The 17,708-nt window shown below is 36.5% G+C and overlaps 1 protein-coding gene across 1 annotated transcript in view; it reads right to left on the bottom strand.

The window, feature by feature from the left end:
* COG5 (component of oligomeric golgi complex 5) overlaps nt 1–17,708 on the bottom strand; it is a 385,812-nt gene that overhangs the window by 86,400 nt on the left and 281,704 nt on the right. Inside the window, exons 12-14 of the mRNA XM_037065860.1 lie at nt 14,471–14,675; nt 8,535–8,696; nt 5,458–5,557 (exon numbers count right to left, since the gene is read on the bottom strand). Of these exons, the coding sequence (XP_036921755.1) occupies nt 5,458–5,557; nt 8,535–8,696; nt 14,471–14,675 (467 nt within the window). The remainder of the gene's footprint in view (nt 1–5,457; nt 5,558–8,534; nt 8,697–14,470; nt 14,676–17,708) is intronic.

Genomic DNA, 17,708 nt, shown 5'->3' with positions numbered 1-17,708 from the left:
TGCCACCCCACGCCTGGGATCTGCCAACTGCCACCTGCACACCTGAGTTGGTCTGGCAGTCATCGCTTTTCCCTGCCACGACCCCTCTCCTCTGGCAGCTGACTTCACCCTCTTACTGGTCTAGATGAGTGGTTCGTTGTTGCCGAACTTCAGTACAGTTCAATTTTCTGTCTGTTTTAGTTGTGTTTTTGTTTCTAGATCTTTGTTGTCCTTAAATTTGGTTGTGTGAGGAGGTACAGTATCTCTACCTATGCCTCCATCTTGGCCAGAACCCACCCTAACTTTAAATAGGGAATTACTTGGTACCATTTAAGCACAAAAAAAGAATTTCAGGATTTTTCCTTATAGAGGTTTAGTTTTGCATGACACATAATTTTGGTTATTAATAACAGAAAAGCCTTAGAAAAATGTTACATGCATATGTAATAATGTGTAATAATAAAGTAATTTCAGATTGCTTTAAGTCTATATATATATATATATATATACACACACACTACAATGTATATACTATATATACTATATATATTCTACTATATGCAGAACATTAAGAGAATGAGATTAGAAAGAAACACAGAGGTTTCATAGAAACACTGAGGAATAGATCCAAACACACATATTGAGTTTAAATCACCCATAGAAAAAATCTACTTGGAAAAATCCTTTTATAAGACTTTATCCTGATGTGACTAAAGGCAGTCCCATATACTAAAATGTTCTGATAGCCAAGGAGCTTCTGCAATTAACCTTTAGTCCTGAAAATTAGGACTCTGTGAAGCTGCTCATTTTTAAGTCACCTTCCACCCACATTTTATTAAATTTATTGAGGTGACACTGGTTAACAAAATTATACAGGTTTCAGGTGAACAGGCAAAATAGAGACAGACTCATAAGGAACAGGCTGACAGCTGTTGCGGGGTTTGGGGGGCTCAGTGAGGGGTGGAGGGACTGAGCAAACAAGAGAGAAAAAGAGAACTCATGGACACAGGCAACAGGTGCTGGACAGGTGAAGGGAGTTGGGGGAGGGGGTGGGGGGTTAAACGGTCAAGTCCTCCTTTTTGAAAATACGCTTGAGGCAGGAGATTGTCAGGAAGGAGGAAACTCTGGAGGTGCCCCAGGGCACCTAAGATAAAGGACATCAATACAGGACAGAGACCCTGTTGGAAGATAGGCTGTCCCAGCTTTCAAGAAATCCACTGAATCATGGTGAATCATGAATGCAGCTACGCAGAAAACACTACCTGATACCTGCTTCATTATAATAGCATTATAATAAACTGACATTATGTGACCCCCCTTTCTCCTGTGCCCAATAAAGGAAAATCATGGGAGACCACATCTACAGTAGCTTTAAAGTAATACAACTACTTGTACCCGTGCAATAAAAGCCCACCAAAACTAGTCAGGAAAGATCTGCTTTTTAAGAGTAGAATCCCTCCAGCCCCTGAGGTCAATCTCTGCTCAGACTTGGCCCGCTCCCATGTTCTGAGGAGTGTACTATCTCTTAATAAATTTGCTCTTTCTCTTTCTGCTATAAACTCTGTGTGTTCTGTTCAATTCTTTGTCCACAATCACCAAGAACCTGGTTACCTGTGCCCACCTGTGACATTCTCATCTTTAAAAGTCTAGCTTTCCTTTATCTTACTTCTTGAACTGATTCATGTTACCTTTCAACCTCGTGGACTTGAGGCTTAAATTTTTCATCTATGAAAACAATCCTCCATTTTTAGACTTATCATACCAAATTTCAAGTCAACATTTCCATTTACAGAGTAGATATTCTTAACAATCTGTTTCAAGTCTTTCTCCCACTAAACATTTAATTTTGGCCATTTTCCTCTAAATGTTTTCAGTGAAACAATACTAGAAGATTAGGAATAATACAACAAGCTCAAGGGACAAAACATGTCAAATTTTAAAACACAAAAGTGGAAGAGATAGTATTATTAACACCTAAAAAATAAGAGATAAATACTAAAATGTTGCTTATCATTAATCAATAATACATTTTAAAAATGAAGCAAATGATGCTCTTTGTACTCTTATTTAAGAGTACAAAGTCTTTCTTTGTAAAATACTATAAAATAAGAGTTGAAAAGAAAGTTTTCTTGTGCAAAAAGGAACAACTCAATTAAAAAATGTTAGTTAACAACTTTCTGTTAACCTTTAGCATGGAGTAGATTTGGTAGGCCTAAGTAACTTAGGGTCACAGACTACTTGACCAGCAGTATCAATTTAATAAGATGTATGTTGATATATTTTAATTTTGTCAATGCCTTTTGCATTATTGCAAAGCTAATGCCTTCACTAAAGTCACAAGTTACCACTACCACTGCCTCCTCCTCCCACAAGAAAGTAAAATATTTCCCATACATACACTGGCGCTTCCTTCTAATGTTGTCCTTAGGTGGGACCATCTCATAATGATTATCTTCCTGACATTTTCAGTAATTACACTATTGGATATAGTCCTGACTTTCATGTATAGAAATACACCATGTAGCCCTGGCTGGTGGCTTGGTTTTTACAGCTCTGTCTCAATACGCCAAGGTTGCAGGTCTGATCCCTAATCAGGGCACATTCAAGAATCACCAGTGAATATATCAATAAGTGGAACAATTAATCAATGCTTCGTTGTCTTTTTCTTTCTCCCCTCCTCCTTCTCTCTCTAAAACCAATAATTTTTTTTAAAAAACATGCTTTTTTAAAAGCTTGAGAGAAAAATTAGTCATCTAATTACCTACAAAGAGCTTTGACAGTCTCCATAGGGCCAGTTTTCAATAAACAAAATTAAAAAACAAGATGCTTCAAAATTATTTGTCAAAGCTGTGAGAACAATTAAATGGGAAAATAGCACCATATCATTAATATTATTAATAACATGCAAACAAAACCCAGCCAGCCTTTGGAACTGAAAGTTGGATATGACTGTACCATCAAGATTCACTTTATACAAATTCCTTCAGTTCATTTGTCACTGACCTTGCCTAAAAATCATTCTAGAGACACATGGACCTGCTAGGATGTAGGTAAACCAGATCACTTCATTTTCTGACATTACTATCAGGAGCAGTCAGAGAGGCTAAACTGAAACTATGTTGGTTACATAATAAAGACAGTAGAGATACCAGATTTTGGCACATTCTCTAAAGTTACTGTAGTTTATCAATGACAGTTAAAAGTATATTAAAGCCTTATTCTTTAGATTTCAGTTAGCACACATATATATTAGTTAAACATGTGCTTAACTTTAAATCATTAATTTATAGAATTAAGATTATGACTCAGCTATACAGCTGTTGTTTTAAATATATGCAAACACTGGTTTTAAATAGAATAATTTTAGAGTTAAACTCCCAGGCTCTAGGGTTAGAACCTTCAGAAAGTTAATCAATACTTTTCTACTACAATTTTAAGCACTTCACTTCTTCCAATCATTTTCTAACAGTTCAAATTCATAGTAGGTAACAGTGCATGAATATCTGGAGTAAGTGGTTAGTTAAAAAGAGGGTAAATTTGATCAATCTGAAATAATTATTTTTAAAAATATGTAAATAGCCCATAAGTGGCACATGCATTTTTTTAAAAAGTCCTATTTTAAAAACCTGCCTGCATTCTGAGAGTATGACGGTGGTAGGAGGGCCATTTTTAATAGATGTAACACTTTTTTTTCAGGTTAAAATTCATCAGAAAGTTTCAAAAGTTCGCCAGTAAATTAATATTCACAGTGTGGTGATGGCTGGGGGAAGGGAGTACAAGGGCACTAAGTGGTAATGAAAAAAATACAATAAAAATATTAAAATACTTTCCAGGTAAGATGGAAGCATAGGCAGATACGCTTTGCTTTCCTGCACAACCAAAAGAAGGACAACAATTAATTTAAAAACAAAAAATAACCAGAACTACAAGAAGATGGAACTATATGGAAATCTGACAATCAAGGAGTTAAAGAGGAAATATTCACCCAGACTGGCAAGAAGGGTGGAGGTGTGCAGCTGCAGTGGAGAGGACGAAAGGCAAGGCAGCGGCTGGAGGACTAGGCAAGGTGGTGACTAGTGAACCAGGGGTTCTAAAATTCACACGTGAATAAACTAAAAGGACGGGGAATGAGGCAAATGGCTCAACCCAGGATTTCAGCATGAGGAAGTAAAGCCTCAGAATCTCTGGCTGGAAAAACCTATGGGGGTTGTGGCAGTGGGAGAAATGGCCATTTTTTCAAAGGGGGGGTGAAAGCCCAGCAAGTGGCTTTGTTCCCATTCTGACCCTTTCCTCACATACAGCACCATGATACATCCGATCCATTTGCCCCGCTCTGTTAAACACCTAAGGCTCCGCCCCTTACAACATAACAGGTGTGCTGAGACAAAGAAATATAGCCCAAATGAAAGAACAGATCAAATCTCCAGAAAAAGAACTAAGCGATGAGGAGACAGCCAACCTATCAAATGCAGAGTTCAAAACACTGATAATCTAGATGCTCACATAAATGATTGAGTACAGTCATAAAATGAAGGAAGAAGTGAAGGCTAGTTGAAATAAAGGAAAATATACAGGAAACTGAAAGTAAAGGGAAGGAAACTGGGACTCAAATGAACCATTTGGAGCAGAAGGAAGAAGTAAACATTCAACCAGAACAGAATGAAGAAACAGAATTCAAAAAAATGAGGAGAGGCTTAGGAACTTCTGGGGCAACTTTAAACATTCCAATATCCAAACTATAGGGGTACCAGAAAGAGAAGAGGAAGAGCCAGAAATTAAAAACTTATTGAAAAAATAATGAAGAACTTCCCCAACCTGACAAAGGAAATAGTCTTCTGGGAAGTCCAGGAAGCTCAGAGTCCCAAAGAAGCTGGACCCAAGGAAGCGTACAACTAAGGAAGATCATAATTAAGTTACCTAAGATTAAAGATAAGGAGAGAATTTTAAAAGCAGCAAGAGAAAGGAGCAGCTACCTACAAAGGAGTTCCCATAAGACTATCAGCTGATTTCTCAAAAGAAACCTTGCAGGCAAGAAAGGGCTGGAAAGAAATATTTGAAGTCATGAAAGGCAAGGACCTAGATCCAAGGTGACTCTATCCAGCAAAGCTATCATTTAGAATGGGAGGGCAGATGAAGTACTTCCCACATAAGGTCAAGTTAAAGGAGTTCATCATCACCAAGACATTATTATATGAAATGTTAAAGGCGGGGGGGGGGGGCGTATGCTGGCGGTAGGGTAGTGTAGGGCAGAAAGGGATGAAGGGTAGAGAAAAATGGGCCAATTGCAATGGCATAATCAATAAAATATATTAAAAATTAAAATAAATTTAAAAAGAAAATAAATATTAAAACATCAACTGTTCACAAAGAAAAAATTAATTACTATGCAGTCCATTTAATATTCATAGTTAGTTGAGTATTGTATAATTAGTAATTTTAAACAAAATTATGAAAATTTATAGAAGAGGTAACACTTACAAGCTGCTCTGATTTCACACCGTATAACTGGATGGTCTTTGCCACGTTTTTTGATACAGCTAATGTGAGTTCTCCATCAACAGCAGCTACATTTAGTTCACTGGACAAAACAAACAGACTTCATTATTAGCAACACTACTTACTAACAAATATATAAACCTAAAATCAATAACAAACATATAAAGTTAAAATGAATATGCAATATGGTAATTCTTTTTTTATAGATTTCATAGACTGCTTGCAAGAATTGGTTGCATTGTTTAATTTTCCCTTCTAAATTCAGCATTAGAAGAAAGTGCTTTGAGATGGCTTTGTTAACGACCAGTTTCTCATTAATAAAAGCATGTCATGTGTGGATTCAGGCTGTGATTATGAGAGTAAATTGTGTACAAATTTTTAAAGTTGCAACCTTGTTGATACTGAGAAGTGCAATTAGAGCCACTGCATATTACAGACATCTGCACGGAAATGACAGCTCTTGAATGGAAACGATGACCTTGGAGGACAGGGGCTAACAATATAAATCACATATGATACATAAAGGAACTCAGTTTCTAGAAATTAATGCCAATTTACGCTACTTTGCTTAGATTTTCAAATATCTCAAAAGCATAATAAGAATTTGAAATTTTGAATTCTAAAAGTATTTCTTTCTTATGTCTATTTCCAACTTTAACACCAAGTGAATTGGGACATTTGAACTGACTACCAAGCCAAAAAAAGACAAAACAAATAAACAAACAAACAAACACACAAAACCCTGGAGTGTTTACAAACACCATGGAAACAATACTCAGAGTTAAAAATTGCATGAAAACCCAAAAAGAGGTAGAAAGCAGGAGAAGTATTTACTGTTTCTGAAGTAGCAGATTAAATTTTGGCACTGATCAGATTCTCTTTATAAAGCAATTGAAAAACTCTGAAACAACATTAGTGCAGACTATGGGTGACAGAATATCCTCCAGAGGTCTGTGCAGAAAGTATCCAGCCATGTAATATGGAAAATACAGACATTTACTGAAGAAGATACAAGATATAAGAAACATTGTACGTAGGACAATGATGCCTCAGTCCCCTTCAAAGTAAGCACTTTGGGATCTCACACAGTTCTCCCAATTGCCATCAGCTGCCCTGTCATATTTTCCTGAATCACACTGATTGTCTGAACTCTCTTCCTTTTCAGAGGTGATTTTAGTTTTGGGAAAAGCCAGAAGTTGAAGGGCACCAGAGGGGCTATAGAGGGGCTGAGTCACCTGGGGATTTGATGTTTCACCAAAAAACTGCACAAGATGTGAGGAGCAGACAGGATGTCACGATGAAGCTGCCCAATCACCAGTTGCCCATAGCTGTGGCCTTCTGAATCATCCAAATAATTTCCACGAATGAATGCTCAAGTTTAATGCAAATTTGATGTAGATTCATGCTCTACTCGCTCAGTCATTTTGATGCAACAGCCACACAGTGCACATGCTCACTCACCAGCATCTACCACCCCCACTGACTAGTACAGTGAAGTTATCATTGTTCACACATGCACATTCCAGTCCACTCTCCCTGGCTGCCACGTTACATTGATTTTGCACAAACCATTTTCATTGTATTTATTATTAACATACTTTTTCCAGACAGATCTCATATAATAGTGAGACATAATTTCTTTAATGTTCACTTTTAAACAATGGAATAAGTATGCTTCTTTAAGGTCCACATTATATCTGATTACAGCACTGTCAAGCTACATAGAGGAATGAGAGGGATGCCCCTTTAATATTCCTATAAGAAGGTCAAAGAGAACAAGTTGAAGCCAGGACTATTTTTATTGCTACCAAGCTAAACAGATGAACACATTAGGGTTAAAAAAATCTTGAGTCAGAACTTTGGAAAGTCAAGATAATTGTAGAGAGACTTAAGATCAAGATGCTGGGTAATTTAGACAATGTTAAGGTACATTTGCAGCTGGAGAGAAGCTTATGTATATTATATCTGCGACTTTGTAGTCTTATTCTGACATGCCACAGAATCACCACCTTCAAACTTGTAGTATAAAAGAATCTAGACATTTCTATACCTTGGTCCTATATTGACTAACTACTAGTTTTACTCCTCAAAGTGTTTATCAACAAATGTAAAGACCTGCTGTTATGACAATTTATTAGCTATGGCAGGACCTGAGACAGTCATAACTGCAAATTGATTTGGGCAGCTGTAAATATCTAAAGGCAACAGTATAATTGATACAGAGAGATCTGATCAGATCACTGGGGAGGAGTAAGGAGGGGAAGTGGGAGGAGGTCTCCCAGGGCAATGGTAAACAGCCTAGACTGGGACTGACTGAGAAGCTGAATGCCTCTGGAGTGCAGGGAATTATGAGCCATAAGATTTAAAATAAAAAGAGGGCAGAGACTGGCTCTCTGGCTCTTGTTCATCAAAGATGCCTGGATAGCAGTGCTGCAACTGCGTGCATTTCCCAAAGGACGGTATTTTGGATGGATTTTAGATGGAAGAAGAAATTCCAGGGCCCAGCCTAAGACTGGACTGGCCTGGCAGAGGGTGACGGGGTTATTCTTTGGGTGTTCTACAGCAGCAGTCCCCAGCCTTTTTGGTACCAGGGACCAGTTTCACGGAAGACAATTTTTCTAGGGATAGGGGGAGTTGGAGAGACAGGAGACAGAGCTCAGGTGCTATTGTGAGCGAAGCTTCACTCCCTTGCCTGCCACTCACCTCCTGCTATGCAGATATTTCTATCTCATAGAAATAAGAATTAAAAACTAATAGAGGGAATAATAAGGGAACTCAGGAGTATAGTACTAGAAATTTATTATGATATAAAGAACTAGTTTTACTTTGTATCATTGCCAAAATAATCATGACAAAGTTTCCAGATTGTATTTAAATGATTTTGTTAATTAGAATCTCAAGTACTTACTTTAGGTGTATTCACTCACTGCAAAAACTCTTAATTATAGGACTAATTACTTGAATAATTTGCAATAAATTAAAAATATACTGCAATCATACATGACTAATAAACTTAACAGATATTTTAGTAACATGCCATTATATTAAAAAATACATACCTTCCTATAGTTTTAATAATACCATCCAATTCATCCGAAGAAGGAGGATTACGACCACCAGGAGGGAAAACCAAGTTGATAGGATCAAAAAGTCGAGATAAAGATTTTGATAGATAAGCAGCCTCATAGGGCTGTAGTGAGTCTTTTAACGCCTTTTCTGGACTGTGGGAACACAATTTATTGAAAATTAACTTAAATTATATATAACTAAGTGCTATTATATTAGGCTGTAAGTACCTTTCTTAAAAAGTATCTCTTAAGTAAAGTGTAACTCTATATGCAGAAAAAGAAAAAAAATTATTTAAAAGTGTATACAAAAGGCCAAAGTTTAAAGATAAAGAGAGAATGGGGGGGCAGGGCTGGGAATATAAGACAGAAAACTGTACTTGAACAAGAATTAAATTAAATAAACAAATAAAAAATAAAATAAAACAATTAAGTTTTTTTAAAAAGCAGCAAGAGAAAAGGAGACAGTTACCTACAAAGGAGTTCCCATAAGACTATCAGCTGATTTCTCAAAAGAAACCTTGCAGGCTAGAAGAGAGGGGTTAGCAAGAAGTGTTCAGAGTATCCAGCAAAGCTACCATTTAGAATGCAAGGGCAGATAAAGTGCTTCCCAGATAAGTTAAAAGAGTTCATCATCATCAAGCCCTTATATATGAAATGTTAAAGGAACTTATCTAAGAAAAAGAAGATCAAAATTACGAACACTAAAATGACAACAAACTCACAACTATCAACAACTGAACCTAAAAATTAAAACTAAAACAAAAAAAAAAAAACCTAAGCAAACAAGTAGAACAGGAACAGAATCATAGACATGGAGATCATTTGGAGGGATATCAGTGGAGGGGGGAGAGGAAAATGGGGAAAACAGTACAGGGAATAAAGAAGCATAAAGGATAGGTACAAAATAAACAGGGAAGCTAAGGGCAGTATAGAAACTGGAGAAGCCACAGAATCAAATGCCCTACCCACGGACATGAACTAAGGGTGGGAATCGCTGGAGGGAAGGCGGGTGTGGGGTAAGAAAGGGGCAAAGTGGGGCAACTGTAATAGCATAATCAATAAAATGTACTTTAAAAAATCCACACCAAATAAAAATTTTAAAAATCCTTAAAACAAACAAACAAATAAATAATTATTGTTACAAATGCATTTTGTAATTAAATTTTTTAAGGACTAAACATTTTAATTTATACCTAAATTACCATACATAATATTATATTCAGCAGTACCTACTGGAGTAAGTCTGTCATTTAAAACTCAAAGAATAACATTGTAAAACCTTAATTCTATGGGGACTCTGCCTTTAGTTAGCAAATCCCGTCTTTATACAGGATCAGGTCTGGAGAGACCTGTTTCACTAGCTCAGTGATTGCCAACCTTTTTTATCTCGTGGAACATATAAACTAATTACTAAAATTCTGTGGCACACCCAAAAATGTACTTTTTTTTGCTAATCTGATAAAAAATAGGTATACTTTTGATTGATTTACAAAAAAATAATAAAAATAGTAATTACCTACCCTTTTTGCTCAAAAGTGACTTTTTAAAAAAATCAGGTGCTTAGACTTGTATTAAGGAATTCTGTTACTAAGAATTAACCAATCAGATGCAATCTTATTATGTGATGTGATCAATAAAATGCAGCTCCATTATATGAACTATATTTTTATGGTTTGAGACCATAAAACATTTGACAGCTATTATTATGTAGTCTGTTGTCAGTTTTTAATTCCCTTTTCTAAAGGAAAAGAGGTCAGTGCCCTTGGACTCTATAGTCATATATGGAATGTTTTAAAAATTCTTGCAGCACATGGTTGAAAATTACTGTGCTAGCTCAACCCTTTTCACTCATAGCTGCCATAGCCCATAAGGCTCACAGACTGAGAGGGAAGTACACATACAGGACTAGGCTCTTATCAATCTTCCCATGCCAAAATTGTTATTATCAAGAATGAGGACAAAAATAAAACATATTTTGTTAAAGTTCTACAATTACATAAATACACACAATTGGAGTTCTAAGCTAATTAATTTTACAATATTCTTCACAAACCAAAACTTAACCTACTAAATATTCTTTCTTCCTTACTCTCCCCATGTCTTCAATTATTTGTATTGATTTTCATTTAACAATCCAATTATTGGGTCTTAGAGTTTTCCTTTGACAATTAATCTCAAATTTCTATAATCATTATTTCCAGCTCTGCTTTCTTAATCCTATTAACTCCGTATCTTCTCATATCACCCCTGTTTATGAACCTTTTGCCAGCCCTACCACTTTTCTGTTTTGACCTACCACTGTCTTTTTCTTTCCTCTTTTAAAAAATAAACCCCTCTTCATCCTAAATATTAACCCTGAAAATGACAGACCTGCTCGTCCACATATATAAGACCTGGCTTTTTCCCTCCCACCCTTTCTGATCAACTGACAAGACCTAGAAATTGGAATGCTCCTGGCTCCTACATCATAATTCCATAGTTATCTTTTAATACCTTCTCATTCAAGAAGTTAGCACACATTTAGTAGGAATGCACATACGAGACCTCTGTTACGTACTGGGAAGATACAGATTTAAAATGCTTTACACTGTAGTAAAACAATGCGGCAGGTAAAGTGGTAACTGTAACTTCTAGAACAGATGACGACAGAAAGGCCCCAGTGGGAAAAGTAAAGAACTAGTACCTAAATCTGTCAGGAGCAATCCTCTGTTGAAGTCCACGTCTTGTCTATCTTTCCTCCTGTCATTTACTAGACTTAAGAAGCTTCTTTACGCACACAATACAGTATAAAGATGATGTATTATAAAATTGTACTCCTGAAACCTATATAATTTTTTAACCAGTGTCAACCCAATAAATTTGAAGAAGACAGAAGAAGACAGGAAGAAGAAAAGAAGACAATGGAAGAGGAAATTAGAAAGGAAGAAGGAAAAAGAAAGAAGAAAAGGAAGAAGAAAGGAGAAAGAGAAGCTGCTTCTGCCGACTTCCCCAGAAATTTCAGCACTGAATTGTAAGGAATTAACATTCTTCCTGTGCTCCAGTGCTGTGAGGATCCTTGGTGGCAACAATGTCAAAACAAGTAACTTTTCTAACTTTTTTCTGTCTCATGTCAGAAGTCTACCTAACTTTTATTTTAGCTGTACTAAGGATCCTCCATGTCTGAGTCAACCTTTTGAACTCTAAAACTCTAAATCTTTCAAACTCCAACTCTAAAATCTCCAAGTTTTGGAACACTTTCCACACCCCTACCATCCTTTATTTCCTTCCCTCTCACAAATTCCTGGCCTTCATAATTTACCAGGTACTTCCTAGGTGCAGAAAATGTAATAGTGAAGTGGGTTAGAAAATCCTCTGTCTTCAAAGTTTACATGTTAATGAAAGTGATGCAAAATAAATAAATAATGTTAAATGGGTTAAATATGGAATACGATGTACCTATTTATAGTCTTTTTGAGTTAATCCTGCTTCAATTTTGTTGAGCTTCGTCAATATGTAGATTGCTGTTTTAAAATAAATTTTGTAACTGCACAGAAACTCAATTTCTTTAACATGACCCATTCTCCAGCAGCCTGGGGTCCCCTTAGCATGCATTTCCTGGCATGGAACCCCATTTAAAAAGCCAAGGGAAGGTTTATTGGGTGGGACTTGAGTATTTTCAGGGAGCCACAACAAGGCAGAAATGCCGCTCCTGAGTGGTACCCAGGCACAATATGGGAGCACCCACCTCTTGATCTCATTTGCCTGAATTAAGCCTCAACTATAGGCAGCTGAGGGCAGGATAAGAAATGCTGAGGCTCTCCTCCCCCCAGAAAGTCAGCCCTCTGGTTGGAAGTTGGGGCCTGTGGATTGAAAAGTGGGGTTCTATGGAAAGTAACCCCCCGGGGTAATCTGATCATAAATTCTTAACTGGGCTGGTCATGGTGAGTAGTCGTGTTCCAGGCCTGTAACTTCTTTAGATAAATTTAAACCAGCCCTGTCTATTTTTATGTGTTAGCACCTTTTAAATACAGGAAGTAATATCCCTGGAGTATTAATCCCCAAGAGCACACAAACAATGATTCTGTAATCCAATCTTTGCCTTGATTTCTCCAGTCTTCCTTATATCCAATGACCTTTGGTGTACAGGATGATACTCCAACTAACTGAGCCTCACCCACCAGGGTTCAAAAGAATATTTAAAACCCATTGCATTTAAACTCATGATTTGGGGGGGTCCTGAAATATGAGTCATAGGTCTTCTTCCTCACCAATTACTTTACTAAATTTAGTCTCCAAAAGGTGACAATGACATCCCATTAGCCAAAAACACTGGGATTTTTTTCCTCTATTGAATTTAAATAGAGGAAAACAGAAAATACAAAATAAAAACTCTGCCTCCTAGAGATAAATCATTCTTACGATTTGCTGTGTATATTTCCAGGTGTTTTTAAAAGTAAGCATATTGATTTTAAAGACTAAAACAGAAATAGAATCATAATAGAATCATATAGCATGTTATTATATATTTTTGAAAAAACTAATATATTATTTGATCTTTGTAGATCAACACATGGGTTCAGTCCTCTCCTCCCCTCTTCCATTTATTAGTCCTTCTCTACTATGTTTTGCATAACAAAGTTATTGGAGAAAACAATACAGCCCTCTCCCTTCCCAGGAACACACCAGTGTCTTTCTTCCCTCTCAGGCTTGCGTCTCTTAAACTCTAAAAGTCCCATCGAGACTTGCAACCAGGGGAGCAACTGGCAGAGGCAGCTTGACCCAGGCTAACCCCCTAAACCTGTCTTCAAGGACCCCTTTTCCCTGTCTTTTCTGTGGGCTAGGGCAGCCCAGCCTAGACTCTCCTGTTGTTTCTTCTATCCTAAGCCCTTCCTTGTTTCACTGTCCCCAGCTTCAATGAAGAAAGGAGAGGAGAGGAGGGGGGGGAGGGGAGGGGAGGGGAGGNGAGGGGAGGGGAGGGGAGGGGAGGGGAGGGGAGGGGAGGGGGGAAAAGAAAGAAAGGAAAAGAAAAAGAAAGAAAATAGCCCTGGCTGGCGTAGTTCAGTGGATTGAGCACAGGCCTGCGAACCAGAGGATCGCGGTTGAATCCCAGTCAGGGCACATGCCTGGGTTGCAGGCCGGTTCCCTGCAGGCCAACTCCCAGCAGGGGACGCATGAAAGGCAACCATACATTGATGTTTCTCTCCCTCTCTCCTTCCCCTCTAAAGATAAATTAATAAATAAAATCTGAAAGAAAGAAAGAAAGAAAGAAAGAAAGAAAGAAAGAAAGAAAGAAAGAAAGAAAGAAAGAAAGAAAATAATATATAGACTCATCCTATCATTCTAGTCTACTCACGTCCCCTTATTTTGCCAGTCAGAATTTCTACTTCCTATATTTTACCAGTCAGAGCTACTTAGTGCAAAGGATACAATTCAACTATAAGTATTTTTTTCAAAAGTGAAAGAGAAACAAACATTTAAATACTACTCGGGAATCTATCCAACATTTTTCTTACAAGGTAGGTGATAATCTGTTATCTGAGCCAGCCTCCTCACTATAACACTGATTCTAAATTTAGTCTCCAAATTATGAGAGACTCTTGTAATTATTCTTACAAGGTAGATGATAATCTGTTATCTGAGGCAGTCTCCTCCAAACTCTGATTCTAGTGTTTAAAGATATGCAAATCAATTGATTTGGTATGCAAATAAAATACTGAAAATAATACTCTTTCAATATAGGAGGAAAAGTTGGCTGCTTTAAACTTAGTGAGATGTGTGTTGTTTTCCAATGTGGTTCCTAAATATGAGTGGTCTATGAGATTTTTCAGGTTTAAATTTGAGTATATTCAGGTCTTTTTTCTACCAGACTAAGAACCTATCCTGGCATAAGATTATGTTAAAACAAATCCTTAACATGCCAACAAACAGGTTTGATTAAACAAACATACTCATAATCTGGCTTTTTTGGTATGAATATGTCTTGTGCATCATCTTCCATGTGCTGTAGGTCAACATAAAGGTCTGTGGCTCCAGTTACATTAAATTTTCCTTGAATATTTTGGCTGTACTGTTGAAGACGTTTCCATAAATCATTAAAAAGACGCAGCAATTTAGGGTATTCTCCTTCAAATGCCTGTTTCAAAAAGATAGAAGCTGCCAAGAAAAACAATAACATGCATTAGATAAATGATAAAACAATAAAATGTAGCATGTAAAAGTTTCTTTTTTATATAAAAATGATGAAACAAAGAGCCTACATTACAAGATAAATCAGAGAGATATCCTCTGAGGCCACTTGAAATAATGTGAGTACCAGTAATTTCCTACCCAGACTATATTCATTGCATTTGATGTTTGTGTACCGTATGTTTTGAAATGTAACATATAAAGAAACAGGCAAATCAAAAATTATAATTAGCCCTGGCTGGTGTAGCTCAGTGGAATGAGCATGGGCCTGTGAAGCAAAGGGTTGCTGGTTCGATTCCCAGTCAGGGCACGTGCCTGGGTTGCAGGCCAGGTTCCCCAGTAGGGGATACATGAGAGGCAACCACACATTGATGTTTCTCTCCCACTTTCTCCTTCCCTTCCCCCCTCTCTAAAAATAAATAAATAAAATATTAAAAAAATTATAATTAAAGATTTCAATTTCTTTTCTCAATGAATGATACAGCAAGACATATAAAATCAGTATGAATATGAAACCCCTAAACAAAACACAAAATTTACTTAATTGACATTATCCAGAACAGCCAAGTACACATTATTTTCAAGTACACATGAGTCATTTACCTAGAGAGAAAATTTTTGATTCCATAAAACAGTCTGAATAAATTTAAAACTTTTCACATCATACAAAGTATGTTCTCTAACCAAAATAGTTTAGGATTAGAAATCAGTAACAGGTATCTTTGGAAGTAAATATTTGGAACTAAAAAACATGCTTCTAAATACATAATTCATGTTTTTTGTTCATAAAAGAAATTAAAAGGGAAAACAGCAAGCATTTTGAACTCACTGGAAATTAAAATACAACATATGAAAATCTGTTGAATTTCATTAAAGGAATACATTGGAGAAACTTAGACACATGTCTGTGTTTGAAAAGGAGACAAGTCTCAAATCAATGACCTCAGCTTCCATCTTAAGAACACAGAAAAAGAGGAGCAGATAAATATCAGTGTAAACAGAAGAAAATAAAGATCTAAGCAGATATCAATAAAACAGAAAAAGAATAAAAACACTGAGACCAAACACTGCTTTTTAGAGAAAATGAGTAAAATTGACAAACTTCTAGACAGATTGGTTAGGAAAGAAGAGAAGAAACAAATTAGTCATATTAGAAATGTGAGAGCTCACCTCACTATGTTGCTGATGTAAAGAGACTCATAAAGGAATTATGAACTTTATACCAATAAATTTGACAATGTCTGAAATATATAATTTTATCAAATTCCTGGAAAGACGCAAACTACTAAAGCTCGCTCAGTCAGAAACAGATGACTGAACAGCCTTATTATGTATTGAGCTTTTAGTTAAAAACCTTCCCCCAGTGAAAATACACAGGCCCAGATAACTTCAGTGGTAAATTCTATCAAACAATTTAAGGAAGAAATAATATCAATTGCCAACTCTTATAAGATTGATATTACTCTGATGACAAAACCAAAAACATAACAGGAAAACAAATAAACAAACAAAAGAATAATATCCTTCATGAATGTAGATACAAAAATGCAACACACCTTGTCCAAGAACATAGAAAAAGAAAAATACATTATGACCAAGACAGGTCATCCTAAGAATTCATGGTTGGTTTGACATTTTAAAATCAATCAATGTAAAGGGAGGAAGGTTCGAGGGTGGCAGGTGGGGACAGCTGGGGAGCGGGGGAGTGGTGGGGGAGAATGGAGACAACTGTACTTGAACGATAAAAAATGTAAAATAAATAATTAAAAATGAAAATAAAGTCAATCAATGTGATCCATCATATTAACAAAGACAAAAAGTTTGTGATCACATAAATAGATGCAGAAACAACACTTGAAAAAATAAGTTAATTCCTAATAAAAACTCTCAGTCTACTAGGAACAGAAGAGGACGCTTTCAACTGGATAAATGGCATCTACGAAAATCCCTACAACTAATGTGACACCGAACAAGGCCCACTGCTCTTGCCCCAAGAAAGGGGACAGCACTTCCATTTAACATTATCCTGGAGGCTCCAGTCAGTGTGGTAAGACCAAGAACAAAACAAGACAAAACAAAACAAAACAAAATTCAGCTACAAAATCCACAACAGATATCACTATTTTATTCACAGACATGGTCATCTATGTAGGAAATCTGATGGAATCTAAAAAAAAGCTGTAAGAATTAATAAATTTAACAATATTATAACGTATAAGATCAATGCGTAAAACTCGATCATATTTCTACATACTAGAGATGAACAATAAGAAACTGGTATTAAAAACCATGATTATAATAGCAGTAGAATATGAATACTTAGAGATATATCTAACAAAAATATGCAAAAGATCTGAATGCTAAAAACAGAAAAGGCAATGCTGAGATAAACTAAAGAAGACCTAAATAACTGAAGAAACAACACATTCATAGATTTGAAAGCTCAGTGTGGATAACATGTAAATTATCCCAATTTATATATATTTAAATATATTTTATTGATTATGTCATTAGTTGTCCACTTTCCCCACTTCACTCCCCTCCACCCTACACATCCCCCATTCCTCTCCTTTACTTCATGTCCATGTGTCACAATTTCTTTAGCTTCTACATTTCCAATACTATTCCTGCCCTCTCCCCTGTCTATTTTCTACCTACCGTCTATGCTACTTATTCTCTAAACCTTCTCCCCCTTCTCCTCCCACTTCCCTATTGCTAACCCTCCATGGGATCTCCATTTCCATGGTTCTGCTCCTGATCCTGCTGTCCTCTTGGTTTGCTTTTGTTTTAGGTGTGGTTGTTAATAACTGTGAGTTTGCTGTCCTTTCACTGTTCCTATTTTTTCTCTTTTTCTTAGATAAGTCCCTTTAACATATCATATAATAAGAGCTTGGTGATGATGAAGTCCTTGAATTTGACCTTATCTGAGAAGCACTTTACCTGTCCTTCCATTCTAAATGAAAGCTTTGCTAGATACAGCAATCTTGGCTATAGGTCTTT

Source organism: Sturnira hondurensis, unplaced genomic scaffold (genome assembly GCF_014824575.4).
Source record: "Sturnira hondurensis isolate 20B ecotype Veracruz unplaced genomic scaffold, ASM1482457v3 Scaffold0016273, whole genome shotgun sequence".
Taxonomy (NCBI): Eukaryota; Metazoa; Chordata; class Mammalia; order Chiroptera; family Phyllostomidae; genus Sturnira; species Sturnira hondurensis.
The sequence above is the reverse complement of the archived record's forward strand: the minus strand, read 5'-3'. Positions and strand labels throughout refer to the sequence as shown.